Source organism: Phaseolus vulgaris, chromosome 9 (genome assembly GCF_000499845.2).
Source record: "Phaseolus vulgaris cultivar G19833 chromosome 9, P. vulgaris v2.0, whole genome shotgun sequence".
In the NCBI taxonomy this organism is placed as follows: domain Eukaryota; kingdom Viridiplantae; phylum Streptophyta; class Magnoliopsida; order Fabales; family Fabaceae; genus Phaseolus; species Phaseolus vulgaris.
Genome location: NC_023751.2, coordinates 21,072,466 through 21,100,351, shown reverse-complemented (window position 1 = coordinate 21,100,351; position 27,886 = coordinate 21,072,466). Strand labels below are relative to the sequence as shown.

General features: G+C 32.2%; 3 protein-coding genes across 5 annotated transcripts; 2 read left to right on the top strand and 1 right to left on the bottom strand.

The window, feature by feature from the left end:
• The first annotated feature begins 4,442 nt into the window (after positions 1-4,442).
• Positions 4,443-15,933, top strand: LOC137820063 (E3 ubiquitin-protein ligase RKP). Of its 2 annotated transcripts, XR_011082536.1 has the most exons (12): positions 4,443-4,891; positions 5,382-6,966; positions 7,888-8,703; positions 10,085-10,245; positions 11,170-11,308; positions 11,634-11,717; positions 13,222-13,503; positions 13,600-13,731; positions 13,998-14,197; positions 14,387-14,591; positions 14,838-15,181; positions 15,757-15,933. XR_011082536.1 is itself a non-coding variant. In XM_068623842.1 (11 exons), exons 2-11 carry the CDS (start codon positions 5,461-5,463, stop codon positions 15,123-15,125), a joined length of 3,813 nt encoding a protein of 1,270 aa, XP_068479943.1. In that variant the 5' UTR covers positions 4,443-4,891; positions 5,382-5,460; the 3' UTR covers positions 15,126-15,534. The 2 variants fall into 2 exon arrangements, 1 of the variants encoding a protein (XP_068479943.1); XM_068623842.1 differs by lacking the exon at positions 15,757-15,933 and having other exon boundaries at positions 14,838-15,534.
• Positions 15,927-17,725, top strand: LOC137820064 (uncharacterized). Of its 2 annotated transcripts, none has more exons than XM_068623844.1 (5): positions 15,927-16,178; positions 16,264-16,314; positions 16,390-16,523; positions 17,142-17,233; positions 17,347-17,725. In XM_068623844.1, exons 1-5 carry the CDS (start codon positions 15,930-15,932, stop codon positions 17,367-17,369), a joined length of 549 nt encoding a protein of 182 aa, XP_068479945.1. In that variant the 5' UTR covers positions 15,927-15,929; the 3' UTR covers positions 17,370-17,725. The 2 variants fall into 2 exon arrangements, with proteins under 2 accessions (XP_068479945.1, XP_068479944.1); XM_068623843.1 differs by having other exon boundaries at positions 17,336-17,725.
• A 5,322-nt stretch (positions 17,726-23,047) lies between these two features.
• LOC137821821 (uncharacterized) lies at positions 23,048-24,964 on the bottom strand. The gene is made up of 2 exons (XM_068626586.1): positions 24,565-24,964; positions 23,048-23,330 (listed from the first exon to the last, which is right to left on the bottom strand). The coding sequence occupies exons 1-2, from the start codon at positions 24,847-24,849 to the stop codon at positions 23,115-23,117; spliced, it is 501 nt and encodes a 166-aa protein (XP_068482687.1). The 5' UTR covers positions 24,850-24,964; the 3' UTR covers positions 23,048-23,114.
• Between the last annotated feature and the right edge of the window lie 2,922 nt (positions 24,965-27,886).

Genomic DNA, 27,886 nt, shown 5'->3' with positions numbered 1-27,886 from the left:
TCTTTTTATGTAACTAAATTGCATAATTATTTATATTACTTTGTTTTTTTTTATTACATAATCGTTATGGAATTTGTATGGCTCACCTTTCCCTCATTCATTTCTTAAATAAATTGAATGTTACTGAGAGTTACAGTCATTTTCAATGGAGCATCATCCTTTTGACATGCCTCCATTCTTTTTGGTGCCTTTGTCTTGCATTACTTTGTAATTGTCCTGTGATGATGTAAACATTGTTTCTGAACAGCCAATGCTTATGGACAGATTTTAATATGTGATTATTGTTTTGAAACTAACATTATAAGAGACAATGTTGCTAAATTTTGATAAATCCATAGTATAACTATTTTTTAGAATTTTTACTGAGAGTACATTTTGTATTGGTTAGATTTATATAAGAATGGAATTTGGATTCAATTTAATAAAATGTAAGATTAAGATGAAAATTTAAAAATGTGAGTACAGCTTGAAATAAAAACTAATATTATTTTTAATATGAAATGTTAAAATATTTGAGTATATTGTGTTCAACTTTAGGTTAGTTAAGATAATATTGTTATTTGAAGTATTGTCTGCAAAGTTAGACTTCGTCACAATTTTGTTCTTAAGAAACATAATGGAAGATTAAGGGAGCAAAATATATTTAAATTATTTTTAACTCAACTAAGTGATACTAGATATTAGATGTACCGGAACAAGCCTCCATTCAAGAAATGATAGTTCATTTTTTGAATCATTTTTCTATTCCACCAATCGAGGGCTAAGAAAACAAGTATTCGTTTTTTAAACCATTGTTTCATCCCCACAATGTTCCAACCTTAAGCCCGTTTAGATAACATTGTTAAAATCAATCATCACATTCGAGTATTGCCCACCTTCATAATACTCTATCACTTATGAGTCAAGGTCAATGACAATGACAATATAAATATACATTTCTCCCTTAACATTTTGACGTGTCAATATTCAGACCTCAAGTTCATTGAGGTAATAACGTTTTTATCACATCCAATGTATTGTCCACTTTGTTTCCTTAACCCTCTAAATTGGAGGAATGAAAAAAGTGGTTCCAAAAGTTAATCTTCATTCTCCTTAAACCTGGACTGCGAGTTTTTTTTTGATACGTTTAATAGTTTTACATTACTTAAAAATCGAGGTTAAAGACAAATCAAATATACATTATTTTCATAACTCTGAGATATCCTTTAAGGACAAAATGTTAATGGAGTTCCAATCTCTAAACACAAACAATATATAAAATACAATGATTGACCATAACAATATTATCTCAACGTAGTTTTCTTTTTCATATTATTAAGAGAATCATTTTATAAATCTTTTGTATTCAAATGTTTTTTTTTTTAAATCTTAAAATAACTTAACATATTGGATTCTTTAAAGTTGTTTATTGAAATATATAGTTTTAAAATATTTTTTTATTTATTTTTTCTTAACCCATAATTTAAACTAAATTTTGAAGTCTTATTTTTTATGTTATATATTATTGTTTCTACCGAAAATGAATTCGGGAAATGCAAAGACTGCGTGTTCCTCAGAAAATGAACTCTTTGATAAGGGAGGAAGTCTACCTGCAAAAGACTCTCCGATGCTTAAGTCAATAGAAGCACAAAGGTGATGATAGATTCTTAACCAGATAACTAAGAGTAACGGTATAAAATAAAGTTTAGAATTTAATGTATCCCTTTTTTATTTTCTAAACTAAACAAACAAAGAAAATCTGTAATTTAAATATTTAGAACAAATCCAAATATTAAGAATATATCTAAAATAGAATAGACGTTTTTAAAAATTAATCGGTTTACAAAGAATTATCCATAAATATAAAATACAGATATCATGATATTTGTTTTGAAAATGAAACTAGTATTCTATTCTAACTTAAAAAAATACATGTCACCTAATTAATTATAATCTGATATTAGACTCAACTATTAAAAAAATAACAAATAATTAGATATAAATAAATTTTATAATAATAATCTGTATGCTCATTTATGCATTTTAAATTTACTATAAATGAAAGGTTATTGATACGATAGTAATTAAAAATATGTAGAATTATAATATACAAAATTTATAAGACTCCTGTTTTAATATTAGAATCCAGCGTGGAATAAAAAGGTTGTAGCTAATATTTAGTTATGTGTTTATCTATGAAAACTTCGAATTATTGACGTTTGTTTCTTGAAGTTGTCTTTGGCCCCGCAGTCAACTTCATATAACTCGTTCAACAACAATTCAAGTAGCCGCCACTAGCTTCCACTTTTTATAGCATGGGTCACATGTTTAGACTTGCGTCCCTTTTTGTCGTAAGTGTATTTTTTTACTTATAACTACAACTTCATAAAACTAATTTCAATTACAACTAATTATATAGCAAGTAAATTATGCCCATATGGTTTAATTTAAAAGATAATAGAAAAACTCGGTGCAAAAACATAAAAATGATTTGAAATACCCTAAACTAAAAATTAATTTTAAACCTAAAACAAACCTTTTAAACAAAAACTCGTAGGTACCACATTTTTATAGCGCTGAAGGAAAGTTTGTCAAGTTGCAAGTAAAAGTAGAGTTTCCTAACATGCACGGAGTTGTTTTACATTACTCTTCTTCTTTCAAGGTTATATCATATCAATATCAATAATTAATAATCATAATGTAACTGTTGGAGTAGCTGGACACATGTTGATTTTTATTACATCATCATATAGAAATAATATGAATTTTTATTTAAATATTTTGTATAATTTTTCTTTCGATCTATATAAAATTATTTGTATGCCTTGGTTTATTTTTTAAAATTATTAAATAGGATCATAGTTTAATCAACCGTTGAATTATAAAGACCAGATATAAGTAATTAAAACTAAGATGATAAGATCATACGTAAATCAAATTGAGGTAAAACAATATAATATTTGTTAAGTTAGTTTTATTTATCTTATTTTTAAATAAGTTATATTATAAACTATAATAAATAATTAGGAGAGTGACCTTTTATTTTCTTCGCTATCTTAGACATTCTATATTTTATATTTGGCAGTGTGTTTTATTATTTTCTGAGTAGTATGTTTTTATTCAACTTTTAAACTACTATAGTTCAAATTTGGTTGTAATATACTAATAGTTTTATATTGATCGTTTACGAGTGAAAGTTGTATTACGAGATTTACGAGAAGTCGATAGTGTGTCGATAATGTTATTTATTTTTTAATATAACTTAAATAAATTATAAGAGATTCTAAAACGTTATTAGTAACTAATATGTCATATTATTTTGTATAATATGATTAAACGTAATTAAGTTCCTTTTTAAAAAATATAAATAGAAGAGTTACTTAAGAGACACAAATAATCTTTAATATGAAAACGGAAAAACGGAAAAACTATAGATTGAAGAATCTAGAAGGGGAAAAACCTAAAAACTAAAAAAAAACCACTCTTGAAGGAATATAAGAACAATAATTTAAATACATATATTTTTATTATGTCACTTCTAAAATTAAAATTATAAAAATTTTAAACTCTAAAATAAAAATAACTTAGGAGGTAATAATTGAATTTAATAATATTATCTGAATAAATTTAAAATTAATATATTTAATATCATATGAAAGATTTTTATTTTCTAAAGACAAATCCTCTTTTTCTTAATCTTCTACCCAAGACTTGTTTCTGAATAAACTTAAGGTGGAAAGATATTCTAATTATTATAATTTATTTAAAAATGCTGTATGAATAAAATAAAATATTTTATTTTTTTATAATATTTCAGGGAAACAAATGATAAAAAGAAATATTTGAAGCCAACACGGTACTTGTGAGAAGAAAAAGAAAAAGCACAAAGTTTCAACAACTGGACACGTGGAAAAAAATCTGAGAAGATTGACCATGAGAACAGACAAGGTAAAAATGTCAATTTAATGAGTCTCTTGGTCATTCTGGTAATTAATTGACTCATACGTATACATTTTTTTCATGATATATATTTCTTCGCAGTGATTAATTAATGTCAACCGAAAGTGTAAAAAATTACATGTCATATTTTTCCTACAGTTTCTTCTCAATGTTAATTTATAGTAACAAAATATTTTTAAACAAGTTTTAAGGACATTGCCTCTTGCAGTTGTTTTAATAAAAACCATAAATGCGTTTTATGATTAATAACTTCACTCATTTTCTGAACATTTGTAGTATTGATTAAATAAAAAAAACTAAAACATGAATTAATGTAATAAAACTTACACCATCAACCAATTATATATATGATCATAAATAATAAATTATAATATATAATAATGAAATGTTAATTATAGTAAATATTAAGAATATTAAAAAACGAATTATTGGTAGAAATGTATAGGGGTATCTTGTAATGTGGAAACCGAATATGTGCCCTGAGTCGAAGTGTAGTGAAACGTATAATTGACTCATCAACAATGTTGTCCACCACTCCCATTCCTACAACGGGTGGTCCCTATTCTTCCAGTTGCCAGTATCGTTACCGTCAACTCACCAGCCAACTCACCAACCAACCGCTCTTTTCCTCGACACGTGTCAGTCGCAACTCCATTCGCTGCAGTTCAGTTCGGTTCGACTCAGCGCGCACGGCTTCGCTTCAGCTTCTGCTTCCTTCGTTCTTTGCCTTTAGCCCCAAACTTTTTGGCCGAAATCATTATTACCAAAAAACAGAATCATAATCAATTATAAAATAACAACATCAAATACGGTTTATCCCTCGGAAAATTCCACGTTCCCTTTCTCTCGCATCACTCTTCTAGTGCTGTCACCGAATCTCGAAGCAATGGAGCCTGCAAAACCCTAGCAACCTTCCGCCGCCATTTCTCTCGCCACAGCATGAACTTTTTCTGTAAGTTTCCGTTTTAAATTAATTATTTCTTTAATTGATAGTACCAACTTCGAAGCCTTTTCATGTTATTTGGAGGTAACGCTTTTTTGGTTCAATTTGAGGGGCGCCTTACACTTTTCAACATTTTTAAAATTTATAACGAAGTCTTCCACCTTCCCTCTAACTCTCTCTCTCTCTCTCTCTCTGTGCGTGTGTGTCTGTTTATTTACCGGGAAAACTGGTGTTAGTTTTTTTTTTGGAATTTTCTGAACTTGTTGGGATTTGTTGTTATTGTGGGATATGAGCAAAAAGTGAATTTGTTTTTTTGTTTGTTTTAGAATTGGTGGTCGTTCATGTTAAATTGTGGGCATATTGTACCAGTAAGCTACTATGCAGATTTCTCTCCTGTTATTGCGTGTTGTGAATTCGGGCCCCAAAATGTTTGTAATATTAGTTTTTTTTTTGGGCATGGATCACGAATACTTAACGAGCTTAATTGACTTTGTGACAGTTGAACGGGGATTTGAATTTGGAAAAGCTTTCAGCTGGCTTCGGGCTAGTTGAGGGATAGTGCTTTCTGTGTGTCACAGATGGGTGAAGATAGCCCGCGAGTTGGTGGGTTTTCAGCTGGTCTGGCTGTGTTATTGAACGGTGAGGACGGTAAGAAAAATTTGCCAAAAACTCGGTTACTTTCTTGCTGTGACGATTTGGGTCAGCAATCGGTGGAGCGAACCCTTGAGTATGTGTTTGGCCTCCCAAACAGATCACTCAATTCATTGACTGGTCCGGTTGATCGTGGTTGTATTCACTCTGTCATTAGAAATGATTTCTCAAGATATAATGTGAAATTGAGGGATTCGTACAGTGAAAGAGACGGGGTTTGTTATATTAATGGTAAAAATGGCAACGGGCCTGATATTATAGGCCTAGAAGAATCAAGCATCTGTGGTGATATTAAAGTAATCAAGTCACCTTTTCTTATAGAGAGCATGGCAATGTTCAGTAGTGCCAGGGCTAGTGCTTGTGTTTGGAAGGGAAAATGGATGTATGAAGTCATGTTGGAAACATCTGGCATACAGCAACTTGGCTGGGCCACTCTTTCTTGCCCTTTCACTGACCATAAAGGTGTTGGTGATGCTGATGATTCATATGCTTATGATGGGAGGCGAGTTAGCAAGTGGAACAAGGATGCTGAGACATATGGCCAGTCATGGGTTGTTGGTGATATTATTGGATGTTGTATAGATTTAGATCAAGATGAAATATTATTCTACAGGAATGGTAATTCACTTGGGGTTGCATTCCAAGGAATTCGAAAGATGGGTCCTGGTTTCGGTTATTATCCAGCAGTTTCTCTCTCCCAGGGTGAAAGATGTGAGTTAAACTTTGGAGCTCGACCCTTTAAGTATCCCATCGAGGGCTACCTTCCTCTTCAGGCTCCTCCCTCTAAGAACTACTTTGTCACCCAATTGCTGCAATGCTGGTCAAGACTGTTGGACATGCATTCAGTGGAACGAGCTGATCATTCCCTAGTTCAGAAATTGAGAAGAGTGAAGAGGTTTGATTCACTGGAAGAAATTTTCCATCCAGCTTCGTATGCTATATGTGAGGAATTATTCTCTATACTTGAAGCGGATGTTGGGATCACAGAGTATATGGTTTGGGGTCCACTGTTGTCTTTCATGTTTGAAGTTTTTGGTTTGCATGCTCCCCATGATTACTCAAGCTTGGATAAAGTAGTTGAGGTTATGCTACAATTTCAAGGATCCCATGTGCTATTTGAACACATCCTAAATGCTCTTTCATGTGGTTGTAAAATAGCCTTATTAATTTTAACTGAATGTCCTTACTCTGGATCATATTCTCACCTTGCATTGGCATGTCATCTATTAAGACGAGAGGAGCTTATGGTGCTTTGGTGGAAGTCACCAGATTTCGAATTCGTGTTTGAAGGTTTTCTTTCACAAAAGAGTCCAAACAAACATGATCTTGACTTCATGATACCAACTGTTTGGTGGCCTGGTTCATGCGAAGATGCATCTTATGAAGGTAACATGATGTTGACAACCACAGCTTTGTCTGAATCAGTCAGCAAGGTAAATTCTTTCTCTCTTTGACCTAACTTCGATTTTAGTTATTATGTCTGAAATGAGAATGAATACCTCACTGTTTCTCCTGAATTTTGAAGAAGCAACTAGCAAACAATAAAACTAACAAGCTTTTGTATACAATAATTATGTTTATTTTGCAACAAGCCATTGAAATTACTTAACCTGTTAAATAAAATTATCTATTGCTTCATTGTAATGTATAGGATAGTAAGAAAAAGTAAGAGGAGAGTGTTAGAAGTGAATAGCAAGGTTGCATATGGTTTATTGCACCTTTTTGTGCCTAGATGAAGGTTTTTCTTCCTTTAGTAACATTTTCTCTCTCAATCCTAAGTCCTATATGGGTCAATGGATGTAGGGGAATGTCCATCAGTGTTCTGAGATGACAGTAAAAATGCTGTGATCTTTCATTTGTGCATGAAGCTGAATGAAAACGAGAGAAACTTTTCTATGTTTACTGGTGCCAAATCTTATCAAGCTGATAACATTCCCCTCTAATTTATAAATTATCATGTGATTGGTGATTATGAGTTTTTTATGTTACTTCTCAAGATACAAGGTTGAGCAAAATAATTTTTTACTTTTTATTTATGGCAATTATTCTTATTGATTATGGAAGTGTTTTCAATTTCATTTAACAATATTCTTCTCCATCATATTTCGGTCGGACATGGCATTGGGACTGGTGATAAGGGGTTATGGTAAGCTTAGGCTATCTGAATTTTGTATAAAATAGAAAATTTTCATTTATCTACTCTTCGTTGTCATAGAATGCAAAAGATAAGGTTGTTTCTATGAATTTTGTGAATAATTCTTTCTTATTTGAGGGTAAAATTCTGTGAACTACTGTGCTATTGGATACTCCTTTCATAGTTTCCTACATTCTGAGTATGCCTAGTTCAAATGTAGATTGAGGAGAAGCATAGGGACCTTTGTCGCCTAGTGATACAATTTATACCACCTACGAATCCTCCCCAGCTACCTGGAGCAGTATTTAGGACATTTTTACGGAGCCTTCTACTGAAGAACAGAGGAGCAGAACGTAATATTCCACCCCCTGGAGTTTCTAGCAACTCGGTTCTTGTTTCAATTTACACAGTTGTACTCCATTTTCTATCTGAAGGATTTGCCTTGGGTGACATCTGTGGCTGGTTAAAGAGCTGCAAAACAGATGTTGGTTTCCTTCACAGAGGTGGTGAGCAAAGTTTCCCTGTTCATTTATTTCTTAAAAGTGATCCCCATAGAGCTGATATTTCCAGGCTTGGGGGATCCTATAGCCATTTATCAAAGCTACACCCAACATTTGATCATGAAATGGAAGTGATTCAATGGGATGAAGGTTGCATGGATAGTGAAGAAACCAGGGTCACTCATTCAACCAGGCAGAAGCCATGCTGTTGTTCTAGTTATGATTCTGATTTCACAAGGAACTTCAAGGTTCCTGCTAAATACCTGGCCAAAGGTTCTCGTGGTCATTGTAGCTCTATTCCAGAGAGACCTGCTCATGTCACTGCTGAATGCAGTGATGGGAGTTTGAATAATGAGATAACTGATAAACCTAGCCCCAGTGATCAATCTGAACCTGAGTATGGTTACCGCCAAGTGCACCATATGAAGTCTGTACCAAAGGATATTAATATCTCTTCAACTACACTACGAGAAGAGGAGCTACTTGATACTTTGCTATGGTTGTATCATGTTGGTCTTGCTCCAAATTTTAAGCAGGTAATACCATGTTTGCAAATTTTATTGTAATCTCTTAAGATTTGACAGTGACCAGCTTGATTTTCTCTATAATGCCTGAACTTTTCCTAAAGATTGAGAAAGATAAATATAAAAGGAGTTGTGAGGGCAAATAAGACTTGCTTCCAAATCAGCAATGACTACTGACCCTCAATACTATTCAAAATGTGTCTAAACCTTATTTTATTACTTGGTTTGTATTTGTATTAGTTTATTTTGAGTACAAAGTAGCTTATAATTAAAATCCTACTGAATGAGCTTTTCAAAAGCAGAAGCAATTTTTCTCCCCAAATTAATCAAAACTGAATATGTATTTAAATTCTTAAACCTACCTTTTCTTACCTGAATTACACTCACATACACCTTCTTTGTCTTTGATTTCACCTGTATGGAATGATATATCTCGAAAGAATTTGAATGGATACCTGTTTGATGATAATTCATACCAGAAGTCAGTTAATGATTGTTGGAAAGTTGCCTTAATTGCTGTCACTCCTAGCCTGCCTTAGTTATGGCTTCTTTGGGGGCCACTTAATTGTTGCCTTAAGGATGGGGGTTTAGTCCCACATTGACTTGTGATATGGCTAAAACAGAGCATGTAAAGCTTGGAAATTCTCACCTTGTAAGTTGGTTGTGGGGTTGAGTTAGGCTTCAAATCCAAACTCTATATGGTATCAGAGTCTATCCTAGATTCACTGTTTTGTTGGGTCACCTATATTTGCCATGCTCTAGGCCTATAGCCCTGGGCATAGGGGAGGGGTGGGAAGCTGCCTTGATTTTGCTCACCTCTAGCTTGCCTTTGTTGTGGCCTCTTGGGGTTTCCTTAATTGCAGTCTCAGTGGCGGTGGTTTAGTTCCATGTCGACTAGAGATATGACTCAATAAAGCTTATATCACTTGAACAATATTCATTTTACGAGTTGGTTTTATAGGGTTGAGTTAGGTTTCTAACTCATTCTATAATGATCTTTCTGAAACATGAGGCGAGATTAGTAGAAATCATGAGCTTGCTGAAATATCTTAATCCTCTTCTACCTACCACCTCCATATATTATGATAAGTATGAAAAGTTTTTTGAGCATGATTTGCATGAAACAATTTTCATCTAATGATGAATTTTATGAAAGCATCCTACAAAATGTTTTTTTGGTAATATGAATTTGATTTTGCTTTACACTGATATCATTCAATCCTAACCCAATAGTAATCTTACTCGAGTACCCAGCCTTGAATTTTGTTATGTTCATCCTCATTTTAGCTGGTATATTTTGAAATTTGTAATCACTTAATTGATTTTAAATATCATTTCAATTTTAGGGAAAAAATGAAAAGAGATGTGAACTTCATTCTTCCTGTTTTTGTAGGCATCATACTACATGACCCATCAGACACAGTCAATTTCCCTTTTGGAGGAAACGGATAAGCAAATAAGAGAGCGAGCTTGCAGTGAGCAATTGAAACATTTGAAAGAAGCTCGTAATGAATATAGAGAAGAGGTTATTGATTGTGTTAGGCATTGTGCTTGGTAAGATGACCATGAGAAATGACACTTAAGCTTATTTGTTTCATTTGTTTATTCTTTCCCTCCCATCGATTTTGCTTTTGAATTGGCATTCTACATCTCCAAATGGTATTAGGTTGAAATTTTCAGGTTGTGTGGTTAGGTTATAGTTCATGTTCCAATTTCTCATTATATAATTGTTAACCTAATTTGATAACTTTCAATTGGATGACAATGGTGTGCTAGTGTTTACTTTTTTAAAATTTTGGTGATACTCATTCCTGCCAAGTTGATATCAAATGCACTGGTTCTGTTAATCCATTTCCTTTCTTTCTATCACTTTATTTACATTTTTGGGTTACTGGACCCTACTTAGATTACTGAGTTAAACTAATTTTGATAAAGAGAAAGTTGTTGAGTATAATTTTGGAAGAATTTAAATATAGTTCTTATTTTGGAAACAGCAGGAGTATGCTCTCAAAAAGTATGTGTTTCTTTATTCTGTTTCATATGTGCATTCATCTTTCATGAAACTCTTGCTACGCTTAAGGTTCTAAGCTGTACTTTATGACTTGCAATAAATTGCATCAGTGTAAACTGTGTTGTCAGTTTGCTGTTGTTTACTTTGAGAAACTCATTATAATATGCTAGTTTCAAAATTGTGTTGAGTTTTAGATTTTAGATTTTGTTTTTAATTGTTATTATTATATATATTTTTTATTTTGATTGAACTTTTCAGGTATCAGTGTTTTATGGATACCCCTGTGTCATATGAAGTTGAACTGTTGAAATTTAGGAATTTATATTAGAATATGTCGTGTTCTGTTTCAGTCTAGCTTTTTGGATGCTGCTCAAATGCTAGTATCCTTATTAAAAAGCCTACATGCACATCATTATTTTTGTTTCTCTTACAGACTTGTTATTTTTGGGTGATTTCTTTCTTTACAGGTACCGCATCTCTTTATTTTCACGGTGGAAGCAAAGAGGAATGTATGCAATGTGCATGTGGGTTGTCCAGTTGCTTCTGGTCCTTAGCAATATGGATTCAGTGTTTATATACATCCCTGAATATTATCTGGAAGCTTTGGTAAATAAGCACTTAGCGTTTATTTAGAATTAACAGCAGTTTTAATTCGTTCAGTTGTAGAGTAGAGAACATCTTCACTAGTTATCGACTTTAATACCCTTTTTTGGGTTTTCCTGTTTTATGCGTCTAAGAGGGATAAAATTGTGCTGGGACTAAGAGGGAAGGGTCATTATTAGAAAAAGCAAAAAAAAAATTACGAATTTGGGTTGGTAGTCACACATTAACCTTGGTTGATTTGCAACATTATTAGTTAAAATTTCTCTTATCATTCTTATAATCATCAACTTATCTTAACATAAATATTTTCTCCCACATGACCATACAGGTTGATTGCTTTCATGTGTTGCGGAAAAGTGATCCTCCCTTTGTTCCATCCACAATTTTCATTAAGAGAGGACTTACTTCATTTGTATGCCTCACCCTTTCAATCTCCGTTTTTCCTATTTAATATTTAATTGAATTATACCTGATATTTGTTTCTTGATCTTTAGTGAATGAAATTTGATTCTAAAGGAGTAATGAAATTTTTTTAGAATAAATTTTTGGCCTTATATGATAATATATTTAAAGTACAAACTCCTATGCAGGCACTTTTACGTGGCCAATATAAAATAACATAGAACATCATGACAATGCCATGAGCAGATTTGTGTGTAAGAAATGAAGTGAATTATAAGCAACATAAAAAGATCTTTATTAAAATAAAAGAAAAGAATATGATAAATCCCTTGTGTATTATATAGAAAAAGAAACATACAGAAAATACGGGCTAAGCCGATTACATAGATAAAAATATTTAACAATATTTATAATATCTCATAATATTTAATAATATCTTTGGTTTGAAAGTGTTGACCAAGGTGTTGTTTGACCTATGAGATGCCATGGTGATCACTACATGTAAGAACAATGTCATCAACATATACTACGAGATAGATACACCCAACATTTGAGTGATGGTAAAAAACTGAATGATTTGCTTCACTGCAAGTCATACCAAATTGTTGAACTAACATTGCTAATTTTTCCAAACCAAGCCCTAGGTGATATTTAGTGAATGAAATTTGATTCCACAGGAGTAATGGAATTTTTTTAGAATAAATTTTTGGCCTTATATGATAATATATTTAGAGTACAGAATCCTATGGAGGCACTTTTACATGGCCAATATAAAATAACATAGAACATCAAGACAATGCCATTAGCAGATTTGTGTGTACCAAATGAAGTTAGTTATAAGCAACATAAAAAGATATTGAATGATAATCAAGATTTGTATATTCATCTTCCTATCATAACGAGTCTTACAAACATGTGCTTAAATGCCCAATGTCCGTAAACCTTGCATTTGGTAAGGTATTGAGTGACCTGAGAACTAATGGAGGAAAATGTGATATTTCTGAATGCTCCAATGAAGCATGCGTGTGTGAAGAGGGACCAAGTGACATCGGTATAACTTACACCAACTATTACACTATCAATAACTTCTTACAAAATATAATTTTAATCAATCCAACTATTGGATTATAACCATATACTTGATGGTGTGTGAAGTTTGATAAAAAAACATTAACAATAAGATGGTGGTCAAATGATTCATATTGGTATATATACCTTAAGAATTATTTATCACGTCAAAATTGACGTATATAAACAGGACATAAATAATTTTGGATCAATCCTTATTTTTGTAATCTATCTAAAAGCAATTTTCAATCTAATGGTGGGTTTTGAGAATTCTAAATTACACAAGCACACAAGGGAACAAGTACATGGGATGGGATAAAGCAGCATACATGAATCTGAAAAATTCACAAACCTATGTTTTTAATGCGGCTACTCCCAAATAGATCAGTTTCAATCAATGCATCTCTCATTGGTTCTAAATCGATCATTCATATCTTTTTCACTAGGTCACTTTTGTAGTCACCCATTTCAATGATCCAAGAATATCAAGTGCAGATCTTAGAGACCTTCTTCTTCAGTCTATATCTGTCCTGGTGCAGTACAGGGAATATTTGGCTACCTTTGAGAACAATGAGGCAGCCACCCAAAGGATGCCGAAAGCTTTATTATCAGCATTTGATAACAGATCTTGGATACCAGTGACAAACATACTCTTACGATTATGCAAGGGTTCTGGTTTTAGTTTTTCAAAGAATGGAGAATCATCTTCATCATCAGTTCTTTTCCAAGTATGTTAACAAACTCTTTTTGTTACGGGGTAGGTTTTGCTTGGATCAATTTCTTACCATAAAGTTTTCCCCCCCTTGACTCTTGATGCAATGCAGAGGTTGCTAAGGGAAGCTTGCATAAGTGATGAAGGATTGTTTTCATCTTTTCTAAACCGACTGTTCAATACACTAAGCTGGACCATGACTGAATTTTCAGTTTCTGTTCGAGAAATGCAAGAAAAGTACCAGGTATGAATTATATTTTTCCATCCTTTACTAAATTTGAATCTTGTTGTAGCAGTAAGAGTACATATTCTACATAGGTTCTGGGATTTCAGTTTGTTATGTACTTCTGTAGCTGATCCATTTTTCTATTAATTTAACTCGGGGTTCATTTCAAGTCATAGTGTGCATAAGATTGAAATGGTTTCTTTCTATAATTATAATGGATTGCTTGGCTGATTCAGAGTTTGATATATCCATTCCAATAATTTATTGTTGCTACACTTACACAGGTAATAGAGTTTCAGCAAAGGAAATGTTGTGTCATATTTGATCTTTCATGTAATCTTGCAAGGATTCTGGAGTTCTGCACTCGTGAGATTCCTCAAGTATTCCTGTCTGGACCAGACACTAACCTAAGAAGGTTAACCGAGTTGGTTGTATTTATCCTCAATCACATTACTTCTGCTGCCGATGCTGAATTCTTTGACTTGTAAGTTCAAATCCTATGACTTAAATATACAAGAACTGAATGCACCCCCTCCACACACACTTGCACGCACTGATATTGTTTCGTGAGAAACCAATAGTCCAAGGCTCCTTGAGAATTTGGAATCTTCTCTGTTGAAATATATTTTATTATTTTGATTTTTTTGAGGCTGCCCTCTTATTTTTTTTTCAGGTCCCTTAGACGGCATAGTCAATCTCCAGAAAAAATAAACCGAGGCATGATATTGGCCCCTCTAGTAGGGATCATCTTAAATTTATTGGATGCTACAAATTCTGAAGAATATCGAGAAAACAATGATCTTTTAGATGTTTTCGCAAGCATGGACTGTCCAGATACCGTTCAGTATGGGTTTCAGTATCTTCTGGATTATAACTGGGTTAGTTGTGATTCCATAGTATTTAGAATGGCTTTTTGTTTCTGTCGCACTTTTTATCCAATTTTTTCAAAATTCTAATTTGGTGCTATCTAATGCTAAATTATTAATAAAATTAACCGGCAAAGTTCATTTGGCACATTTCTATGAACCTCAACAATTTCAAATGATAAGTGGTAGTTCCTAGTCATGTCACGATTCCAGTTTTCTCTTGATCTTTGAAACTACTAAGCTCTTTCATTTTCTCAGGACGGATCCTTTCGAGGGGAAGCTTATGTAGCAAAATATGAGCAACTAGAGAATTTTCTTAGTCTCCTTACTTGCCGCACCGTATTACCACATGATAAAGTGGATAGTGTGGGAGATACAGATCTTGATGATAGCTTGTGCTGCATATGTTATGCATGTGAAGCAGATGCTCAAATTGCACCTTGTTCACACAAGTCTTGTTATGGCTGTATAACCAGGCACCTTTTGAACTGCCAGAGATGTTTCTTTTGCAACGCAACAGTGACAAGTGTTAGCAAAATTGGTTAGAAGACGGGCTAGGGAGCTTCTTTTTTGGTTGCTTGGTTCCTTGTGGAAGTCAGCCAGTCAGTAACTCATTATTTGTTTATTTGTGAACAACATATATAAAAAAGTGGCACGTAACTGTAAAGGAAAACAGAAAAGGAAAAAGGAAGAAGAAAAAAAGAATGAGGGCGCAGGGTGTAATCGGGTATGAGTTAATATTGTTCCAGATGGCGAAGTGCTTCTTCATATGGACAGGGTAGTCGCCGTAGGCGAATTAAGAATTTTGTAGGCTATTTTAGAGGGTATTATGTTGTAAATATGCGATGTAAATGATAGGCAGATCATCGAAGTTTCTTTCTAGTAAAGGAAAATGGGGATTAATTTATAAAAAAGCAGTAAAGTTAATGTGGGTGAAAAATAATTCCTTGACAAAGGTGATGGCTTATGATATGGAATTATAAAATAAATTACAATTCTAAGGAACGAAAGCAAAATATTATATTTCTTTAGTATTTTCCTGAATTTTCTAGAAATTATAAAATTATATGGGTTTCACTCCTTGTTTACTGCATTTAACTCTTCATTTTGTAATTTTCGATAACTGTTAACTGATAATAGAAAGTGTAATGCGTGAGTCTTTTTCTTTTTCCTTTAGGGCTTTTATTGGCAATCCACTTTTTAAGTTGGGCTTGTCCCAGACAATTCACCTACTTCTTGGAGGCCCAATTCAGTATTTTCTGAGAGAACCAGTCTGGCTATGGTCGATTCATTGGTGGTGTATGCTATGTTAGTGTTTGTATCGCTCTGTGCGTCTCCCAAACAGAAGAAATGCAGAGTGCTCTGCAATTCCAAGCTTCAAACCCACGCACCTTAGCTCCACTCACGACGCACACTTTTGCCACCAACGTTCGCTCACACCGTAGTCTCTCATTCACGAAGCTCTCTTCCCTTCCCCTACCTCTGTGCTCCTTCACCGTACAACCCTCACATTACACCTCCACACTCGGATCTCCACAGCTCACACACTGGAACCTCACCAGCCGCCACGTCACCGTTCTCAACGTCTTTGCCTGCGCGGTACCGTCATCGCTCTCCCTAAACAAATCTTTTATTATCTCTTATCATTCTTCAATTAACGAAACCTGCGTGTTGTCTCGTGCAGACGGCGGTATGTACAACGTGGCTGTTTTTCTCCGCGATTCCGACGCTCCTGGTTTGTGTTATCGATTTTGTGTTTGATTTTTTGAGGTCTTAGTTTCTGATCCTGAGAATGTGATTTTATGTTAAGGCTTTCAAGAAAGCAGCGGAATCGATGGAGAAGCTGATGGATGCCACGAGGGAAGAGCTTCCCAACACCATGGCCGCAATTCGATTATCCGGCATGGAAATCAGTGACTTAACCACCGAGCTTGGTCATATAGGGTAATTTTGTTATTGATCATTAAACTGTTAGTCGCAATTAAGAAAATTAGTTTGATTCCCTTCATAGATGTTAGTTAAATCATCCCTGTCATTAATTTTCCTTGCCATTAACACTGCCATAAAAACTCTTTAACAGCCTATATTCGTTACAAAATTTCATTACTGATGTAAAACTGATAGCAAATGAGGACATCAACAACTTTTTGTAGCATTTTTGTTAGCCTCTTCTCTGTATTCATGTAGGAGTTAGTGGAACTTGAAATGAATCGCCGATTTAAATATATAGCTTGTTACGTTAGTTCTAAGACTAGGAAAGTTCTCAAATAAGCCTCTGACAGTATTACTGATTAATTGCATTAGCCAAAATTAATAAAAAGTTGGACATGATATTATTAATTAAATCTCAAGATTTAAATGGAATAATTAGGCATTGTAGAGATTTATTTTAAGGCTTAACGCCTTACATTTTTAAGGGACTAAATTGGTGGTAGTTTAAAACTTAAAAGTGAGAAATAAGTCAATGGTTTAAGCTTTTATTTATTTATTTTCAATTTTTTGCTCGTTTTGTGTTGCTTTTTATAATGTTGATATTACTCCCACTTGTGTGGGGTGGTATAGCCAAGGGATTACTCAAGGTGTTCGAAGCTCCACTCGTGCAGTTCGCTTGGCGGAGGAGAGGATTCGCGGCTTGACTACTATGCCTTCTTCAGGTTACGTACCAATCATGACTGTTTAAGTTAGGTTCCTGTGATTTTAGTTTTTTGGTAGGGCAGACAAAGCAATTTTACTTCATGTTTTTGACTTTGTTATAGCTTCGTTGCAGGAGATGATCAATTCGAAAGCTGAGGATAGTAATGAGCCTGCGGTGGCCAAAGCAGCAAGGGGCGTGAGAGAGGGTATTGTCAAGGGTCGTGCTATGTTGCAAATGTTTTTCACCCTCACCCGATTTTCAAGGTTTGCTCTCAATTTTATCTCTGGTCGTAGAAAACTGTCAAACTAGCATCTCGCCTTGGAAACCAACATCATTGTTCACTTCTCTTGGTTTGAGTCTATTTTGGTTTTATCTTGTTGTTCATGGATAGTTTGTTATATGCACTTTTGCCATTTGCTAGTTACACATTGCAATACAAACGTTTCCCTGTACTGTAAATGACCACCAAATGCGACAATGTATTGACCCATTTATAGTTTTGACTTCATCATATCATAGTTAAATCACCTTCGTACCAAATCAGTTAAATAAAAGATATAACTGGAGGTCACCTAAAATAAACGAACGACAAATCGGGGTGTGTGTTCGGAAAATAAACTAATCTAAATGATATGACTGGATCATTGCTCATCGCGCTTATTACTGTTTCGTGTTTGGGGTCGTAAGGCAAGGTAAACAGTGTTTGGGGTCGTAAGGCAAGGTAAACAGTCAACTTACCAGAAGCAAACTGGGATGGGATAGCATTGAAAATATGTGGTAATTGAAAATGAAATGTATTTAACTCGAGAAAGTAAATGATGGGAAAGATAAACATTAACAATGTCAAGGTAGCAGCATTCTTGAACTAAACGAGACGTGTGGTTGCTGTAACTGGTGGTTTGCAAGGAAAAGTTTTTGTATTAAAACTAAGCGTTTGGTAGGCTTTGTCCTAGTGAAAAATCAAACAGACACGTACAAAAAAGCCTTGTATTGCTTCTGGCAAGCACACTCTTTAATGTCGTTGATCTCTATACATCATCAATCTCTTTGGGGTGAGTTCAATATTTTTAATAATTTATAGAAATGATCTCATCGTCTTATTAGGTGATTTGACTTCAAAAGAAATCTTATTATATGATTTACAAAGATAATATACAAAATCAAAGCGACCCGGTCAAGAGAAGTAAAGAACTAATACCTTGTTTATGCCTATGAAGTTAAGTGGCCATGTACAAATAAATTTAAAAGAAACCTCAGTTGTCTCTATTCTCAAACCGTGAACCTGCCCGGTGAAGTTACTTCTCTATGTTCTCATGCCTTAAATTCAATGCAGCTGAAAACGACTCCACATGGAAATTTGAGATGATGTAACAAGATGAAAACAGGCAAAATAATAATTAACTCTAAGGCAATTTGTGTAATTACAAAAAGGTCGAAAATGTCTTTATTCTTCCTTAAGTTATTTGAATTACTTATTAAGTTCTTTGAATTAGTGCTTATTTATGGTGGGAATGTTGTGCCGTCTTCTATCTGTGTAGGTGGTGTGTTTGCAAAAATAGTCTGACACCTAAGTTAGTATTCGGTTTGAGATAGTTGATTGTAATAAATGCGGTTTAATGCATACTTCTGTTTTAGTATGTGGACCAATTTACAGGATCGTGATGAGTCTTTGATATTAGATCAAGATTGATGTAGATTTTGGGATTAACTTTTGGATTTAGGTGGATTTTCGTACTACGACTAAGTTAATATTTTGTGTTAAGGATGGGTACTTGGTCTCTCAAACCGATACGATACACTTTCTTTAATTCCTAAGATGAAAGTAGATTGATTTGGTGTCATGTCTTGCGCTTAACGGTGGTCTTGTGCTCTCTCATTGCTTGTGATATTGTGGATGTGAGTCCTCCATCTTTGACAAAAGTTGGATCAAAATCTAGGCATTTATAGAAAGTTTTCACACCTTGTTTTACGAATTGGCATGGACGTATCTATTCCATGGTGAGACTCCCTATCTCACTCCGCTCTTTCTTTGACTATTTCACCAGTTTATTATTGTGTAACTTTATATTTGACATGACCCTTTGTTTTTCAAATATGTTACAAACACATAAAGTTATTTATTAATTGGTTAGCATCAGGTGCATGTAGTGTAATAATGGTAGTACACCTTTGTGTTATAACAAAAAAAATTGGGATTTGAACGTGCGCCAAGAGGTAGGTTCTCAAATACGTATATGCAAGAATGGGGTATTGAGACTTCTCAACTTTACCTTTATATGCTTTATACATTCTAAATTTTCACATTTAGCTGCTTGGCACATGATATATGAAAATTGGTCCGTCCAAAATAGGATCATAGGCCGAGCATAGGAAGATGAATATATCAGAGTTTTGGTACTAGGACAGGATGTAATTTTCAAGTCACCAAGCATATAAATTTGGAATAGGGTGATTCTGGTTAGTACTCGGATCTTAAATGTCCCTCCTAAAGGACGTAATATATAACCGACTTGATGATATTAACTTATGTATTAATGGGTCTTGGTCCCGATTTATTGTTATTCTAAAGAGTTAATGAACCTTAACCTTGATTTATTATTATCCTAGAGCTAATGACTCTCAACCTTAATTTATTATTAGTTTAAATAGTTAATGGGCCTCGGCCCTAATTAATTATTAATCTAAAGAGTTAATGGGCATCGAACTTATTAGCTTGAGCTAATGTGCATCGTCTCCATTTATTATGGCAAATTCTCCCTTTATCTCCATACTTTCTCCCTTCACCTCCATATTAATTGTGAAAAATGGTTTAAATATTTTTTAAAGTTTTAAATAACTCTAAGTAAAACATAACTCCACCTTTTTAAAAAATCTCAGTTGTACCTTCGCACTCCCATATACCTTCCTCCCAGTCGCCACAGTACTTCTATTATGTGTTTGGTTGAGTAATTCCATCATTTGAGACGTGTGTGAGAGGATTAACAAGAAAATTTGTTGTATTCGACGTTCTCCATTTTTTAATTTTGTACTCCATTATTGTACTTCGCTGATTTTTTTTCTTCTGAGTTTTGTGACTTCCAAAAGAATAAAAAAAATAAACAAATTAAAACACAATCACCAGTAGTAAAAAGACCACAAAAAGTTATCCAACCACCGACCACCATAAGCAATCATTATTACTTAAAAATAAAGAAGAAGATACCATACTATCCAACATACTCAGAAGGGTATTGTTGGAATTAAAAAAAGTATGGGAATGCAGGTGCAATTTTCCTTTATTATTAGCTTAAAGATTTAATAGGTGTTGACTGTAATTAATTATTAGTCTAAATAACTAATGGTTCTCAACCCAAATAAATTACCTTTGTTAATGTTTTATTCTAATTTAAATTTATTAGTCTCATATCTTGTCTCCGATATGTTATTAGATTAAATATTGAAGAGTGTATGCTTTAATTTAACTATATTAACCTATGTATTAATGAGTTTTTGCTCACATTAATTTATGCACTAGAGTTTAAGAGTACTCCTTCATAAACCTGTATGTCTTAGGAGAAGCTTATGTATCAATGTATTCCTTACATAGAGAAGTGATGTTTGATCTTTTCAACACTTTGTTTTGAAACATCACGTCCTTTCCTCTTAAAATGATTTTATCTTCTTATTTCTCGTTTAAAATAAACTACTCAGTTGCAATCCAATTGTTGTTTGATGTGTTTATGACTTAACAAATGTTAGCCCCATCACCCTCAAGGCTTAACTCTCCCAAAACTTGAGTATACCTAGACTTTTCACCTTGGAAAGCTTATGCCTGGGAGGGTGGGGTCCGTTCAAGATAGCGAGTTTCGATCATAGGTCGAGTATAAAAATTTGAATATATTTGAGTCTCAATATTGGATACGATGCAATTTTCAAGTTACCAATATATGAACGATCATTGGTTGGATACAAGTACTCGATCTTGGTCATTCCTTATTAGGATTCAAATCTTAATGTATCTACAAACAATAACTACCCCTAATGGAGTCATATATAGTGAGACCATAGGTGCGACATCATAAAAAAATTCTATTTTGTTTCATCTTGCTTAACAAATTTCACTACTCTGATACTCTTAAATAAAAGAATGAATATTAACTGTTTTAGGTTTATGAATATAAATAACATAAATTGAATGATTCTACTTAAACTCTCTTAACATTTTTTTGCTAGAACAAAAATATACAAAAATGTTTACAGTAATTTTTGTGAGCTATAAAAACATATTTTAAAAATGTAGAGTCGAAAACATTTTCACGTTTAATGCAATGTCCATATAAACATTTTTTTTAAAATGATTGATTCTAAAGGATATAAAATGCTTATTTCTCTGTTATTTTTAATTTTTACAGTGTGAAATGAGAATTGCACATTCTAAAAAAAAATGGAATTTTGTATTTTATTATGATTATAAATATTTATCTCTACTTCATACTTTCTAATTTTTTTATAATAATTCCGAGAATATAATATCATATCTTGAAACAAAAAGTCTCCATTAGGTTCGTATGAATTCAATTATATGAATATATGTTTCACTAATTATTTGTACTGGTTAGTACCTGTTAACTTAGTGCGACTTAATGAAATAGTTATATAGCTTTTTCATGAAAATCCTTAGTGAATTTAGTACTTGTTATTGATTAAAAAAATATTAAGTTTTTCTAAAATTTTAGTTTCGTCAACTTTCAATGAAGTAAAAAAAGTTATTTTTATTACAAGTAAATAATATCTATATTTTAATTTTGTGAACAATGTAAATAATAATGGATTTGTTTAAAGTTAAAATAAGTGTATATAAAACAATCTGTACTACACAATCAATTTTTTTTTAAAAATAAATATGATTTTCTTTTAAATAAACATATTAAAAAAACTCATAATTTTTTTTAAAAAATATATATTTATTCTAAAAATATCCACAAGCAAACCAACTTAATAATATCATATTTAAGTGCTGGGCTATCACCTGTTAGTACTAAATTGCTCACTTTAATAGTTATTATAGTGCCTAAGAAAGATACACGAAATAACAAAAATAAATAAATAACTATTTTTGTTTTGTCATAGATTTTTCAATTCAATGAATAAGAGACTAATTTTATTTTGAATACTACAATCGTGGTTGATTCGAAAACTTTTTAGTCACCAATAAGATTTAGCACGTGTTTTGTACTATCTAATTATTCCGACATTTATGAATGTAAGGCTGTCTAATCACCATATTAGATTACAAATTATTAAGCAATGGCTTCTTTCACTTTGATAACATAATTTCATTATTACGAATAAATTTAAGAGTGGCGATAGTTTTAAGTCATTAAAAGAAAAAACACATTTATTTAATAAGTTAAAATAATAATATTTTAATTATATATATTTTTAATTTAAAATCTTAATATATTATTATATTATTAAACTTGATTGTTTTTTTTTTTAAGAATGAGATTTAAAAAAAAAGGAAGACAAATTTTTTCAAGTTTATTTTCTTCATTAAAGCATTCAGATCGGCTATATCATTCTAAATTTCAGTATTTGAAATATTCCACAATGTGTATACGATGTAATAGTATTGTTTTTTTAATAAATATATTAAGAGTCCCAGTTGTTTTATATTACAAATTCTAAAAAAACAAACTAAAATATTTTGTTTACTAAAATATGAATTGATATGAAATTTTTTAAATTTTTTTTTACTATACTGTTGTTAATATAGTATTATCCGTGACTAAGAAAACTTGTGTTTTTTTTTCTTTATCCAATTATTGTTGGGATTAATTTGTTAAATTAAGCATGCGACAGAAGAAGAAAATTGATTAAGAAAATTGTTGATAATGATGAGAATTACAGAATTTGTAGAATCAGCTCTGTTTTCTTTTCCCAGGAGTTGGTGTTGAAGGGGGATGAGATGAAGAATCCAGGCCAAAACATTTGAGAAATGCTACTGTGGCTAATTGAAAATAATGGCATGGGTGAGAATAAAGTGATGATGAATCTTCTTCCTCCATAATCTCTTCTTCCCTTCTCATGCTTCCATCCCTTCTTATTTCCTCTTTTATAACTCCATTCTCCCCACCCTGCTAATTAACATCCTCAAAGTTAATTAACCTTTTTTTAATTATAATGCATCAACTTTTAATAAATAAATTACCCTTTTCAAGTACACTTTACCATATGTTCATATTTTCACTTCACACTTTGCATTTTAAGACAAATATACAGACAGATAAGAGAAAGTACAACAAGAAAAAAATGAATATTTTCATGGCAGCAGGTGTATAAAAAATCATATCCATCCCTTATCATATAGAAATTTAATATGTTGAGAAAGTTGGGTGAACTATTTATCTATTTCATAAACTTCATTGGAACCTTGCTTAACTAGAAGAAAAGTATATAATGTTGTTGGTCAACATACAAAAGGTACACACATGAAAATCCAATGTTGAAATAAGAAACACAAGAAGTCACCAAAATTGAAGTGCAATTTCTTAGATGACCTTTTTATCTTCAGACACCAAAATTAGAATTTCATCTCTGATACCGTGTAATATTGGTGAACACTAATTATATTGCTAGAAAACATTTCCAAATTCAATTTCTCCAACCCTTGTTTCTTCTTATTATTAGAAACATTTCTTCCAGACTGGCAACAACTTCTCTTATCTCTTACAATAAATAAACCCCAAAAACCAAACATCTCATGCCCAAATAAGCAAATATTAAATGCAGCACGCCTTGGACATTATGGCCACATCCATTTTCTGATGCAGACACCACATCACCAACCTAATGAAAACATAAAATAACTAAAATTCAATCCAAGAAAAGCTGGACTGCACCATGACCACAAGTTTGTGCAGCAAAGCAATTTTCTCATATTTTTTTTCCTCTCCCAGTTAAACGATGCAACACGGTCCAATTTAGGGGCAAACACAAACACACACACAAATTAGTCAACAAAATTGGTCCAGTTGATAATAAACGAATTCGATTTTCAGTAAAGATGTGATCTTGCTGGATCCTAGACCCACCCAGTTAATCTAAACTTTTCTTTTAAATAGAAAAACACACAGATCTACATTTTACCTTGGTTACACGGTTCTGAAAACCACCTCAGAAAACGAACAAAAAGAAGAAGCAAAAAAGAGTTGGAAAACATTCCGTAAAGTTTTGAACTGTACTAAGCAATAAAGATGTTTGAAATTAAGAAAAGAAAGAAGACAAAAATGCATGGATATTATTCCGTGGAGTAATAGCGAAAATTGAAACATAAAACTTGAATTTGGTAAGAGAGAAAAGGTGGGTGACCTGCAGTATACGGTGTTGACGAGTGGTTGTTGAATGAGAGGGCGATGAATCGTGAATAGGAAGAGGTAACTGAACCTGCTGAATAGCATCGAAGAGGAAGACATTGGAAGAGGTGGAGGGAGGAGGCGTGTCGGCGGTGACGAGGTTGTCGTGGGGATCCAAAGGGGAGACGACGAAGAAAAAGAGAAGTGCAAAGAGCAGAAGAAGAACAATTAGTTGAGTAAAAATCAGGCATGGAATTGCGTTGCTCTCTATGGTGAGTTCTTCCTCACCGAACCCCAACATGTTAAATCTGGGAACATGGGTTTTTGATGATCATAAGGAGAGAGAGAGAGAGAGAAAGAGAGAGAGAGAGAAACGGAAGAGAAAAGTTGCAACAGCAACTGAAACAACGTCAAACAACAAATTAAGATGTTAAGAATGAAGGAAACGACGTCGCACTGTCGCTTCCATTGTCTCCTCCACTAAGGAAAAGAAAAGTAAATAAAATAACATAATAAAATAAATGATGAGAGAGGCGCGTGAATCACGCGCTTCTCGACGCGTCCTTCAAACAGTGCGAAATTTTGTTTCAACGCGCTGTGCTTTTAAAATGAACTGAATTTACGATTTGTCTTAAAAAGTATGCACGTGTGGGTGAGAAATGGGGAGGTGATGCATTTGTTCTATTAATAAGTTTTTTTACTTTACATTGCTTTCTAATTTAAAAAATATAACACTGTTTTATCAAAATAGATTCTTATTTTTGTAATGCTACAGAACTATTACGTTAATAAAAATTTAGATAAAAATTTTATTAACAGGTTTTTTTTTAATTAATTTTCGTTATATTAAACATTTTACAACTATAGTGTTCGTTAATATAAAAAAAGTATTTGTGATGTAAAACTAACAAAATATTTTATTAATAATATTTTTATGAATAAAATGAAAAGTATGTAATTATAAAATAAATATATAATGCTTTGTGATATACAAAAAAGAATTATACTACAATGATTCAAAACTATAGTAACATATAGAGCGATAAATGCCTCGGTAAATTATAATTTTCTAATAAAAATATAATGTTTAATTAAATTATTAAATAAAAAGGTAAAAAAATATTTATTTTATTTATATTAAATAATAAATGTATAACTTATTTGAATAAAAGGCCTAAAAAAGTAAGTTAATATTAATCTCATATTTTATCTTAACTAATATTTTTATTTTTAACGTAATTATAATTAAAAATAAGGAATAAAAAAGAATGATTTTACAATTTACAATTAAAGAGTATAAAAAAAGTCTGCTAACAAAAATAAAATATATGGACTATAATCTGAATTAGTTTGCTAATATAGTGTGTATATATAATTAAATGAAAGACAAACAAAGTTTGGACCAAACAAAAACCTATATTAACTCCTAAATAAACTTCACTAAAAAGTTAACAGATATAAATTAAGACTAACAAGTAAAGGAAAATTCTCCCAATTTCCATACCTTTCCCATGTATCTTCCTAATTAATTTTTTAATTTTAACAATATCATTTTAAGTATAGTGTAAGTTTTGTGGTATTTTTACTAGTGGTGATTATGTTTCATTCGCTTATTTTTTTCATCTTTTTAGAAGTCACAAAACTCATAAAAAAATAGAGTATAAAACTTAAAAGGAAAAATATATATTACACTCACATTGGGGAAGGTGGAATACAAAAAATCTTTTCACCAACACTCTTACACATGCTCAAATGATGAAATTGTCCTCTCAAACGTTGTGGTGACTAGAGAAGAAGGAAAATGTTGCGACTGGAAGGGATGTATGAAGTGTAGGAGTGTAAATGAGGTTAGTTTAAAATGTGAGATTATGCTTTATTTAGGATTATTTAAAATTTTTAAAAATATTAAAATCGACTTTTCACGATCAATATATGAGAGTGCAGGGAGGGGTATGGAGGTGGAGGGAGAATTTGTCACAAGTATATGTAACAACATCATAGAAAAGACAAATTCTCCCTCTACCTCCATATCTTCCCCTGCACCATCATTAATTGTGAAAAATCGATTTTAACCTTTTTAAAAATTTTAAATAACACTAAATGAAGTATAAAGTCACATTTTTAAATAAGCTCAGTTGCACCCTCACACCCCATACTTCCCTTTCAGCCGCAATATTTTCATTCTTCTCCGGTTGCAACGTTTGAGAGAGTAGTCCATCACTTGACATGTGTGAGAGGATTGACGAATTGTTTTCAACGTTCCTCATTGTGAAGATATTTAATTTTTGAGTTTTGTACTCCCTTTTTGCACATCACTAGTTTTTTATTTTTGGATTTTATGGCTTCCAAAAAAATAAAAATAAAAACAAAAGAAAACAGAATTATCACCATTAAAAATATCACAAAACTTACCTCAACCACTAGCCACCACAAGCAACCACCACCACCACTGAAAATGAAGAAAAAACACCACACTCTCTATCATATTTAGAAGAGTATTGTTGAAATTAAAAGAAAAATGGAGGTATAGGAGGAACATATGAATGTAGAGAGAGAATTTGCTCATAAAAAATAACAATTGGAGGGTTGTTTCTTCCTGCACCTCCATGCATTCTTGATGCACTTCAAATTAAATGTGAAAATATTTTTTGTCATTTTGTAAAAAAATAAATTACTTTAAAATAACACATCCTTTATATTTTGGGTTACATAATTCATAAGATATTTTTGAATCCGAAAGTGTTCTCTGAATTTATAGAATCAGGAAGCAATTTAAAAAAATAAATAAAAAATAATATATATATATATATATATTCATATTACATAATGCAGAAACTTATATAGAATCTAGAAATAACTCCCGGATTATGTAATCCATAATATATTTAAAAAAAATGGTATTCCAGATTATATAATCTATAAGTCTTTTTTGGACTTGAGAGTAGCTTATGGATTATGTAATCTAGATATATTTCAGATTACACAATCCAAAAGTTAATCTCATATCAAAAAAATACTTTTGGATTATGTAAAAAAGACTTTAAAATTACATAATCGAGAAGCTAATTACAAATATAAAAAAAAAAAATTGGATTGTATAATCTGAAATATAAACTACACTTTAACTTTTTTTTTTTACGTTTGAATTATACATAATTAACACTTTAATTTGTACTTAATATCTTTATAATATTACGTCATAATTATGGTTAATGTTTAGCGAAATATACTAACACCATAACTGTACTATAGGTCGAATCAATAGTACATTGATTATAGTTGAATAATATAAAACTTAATTGGGAGACTAAGATATCCTTAAATGAGTTAACCCACCT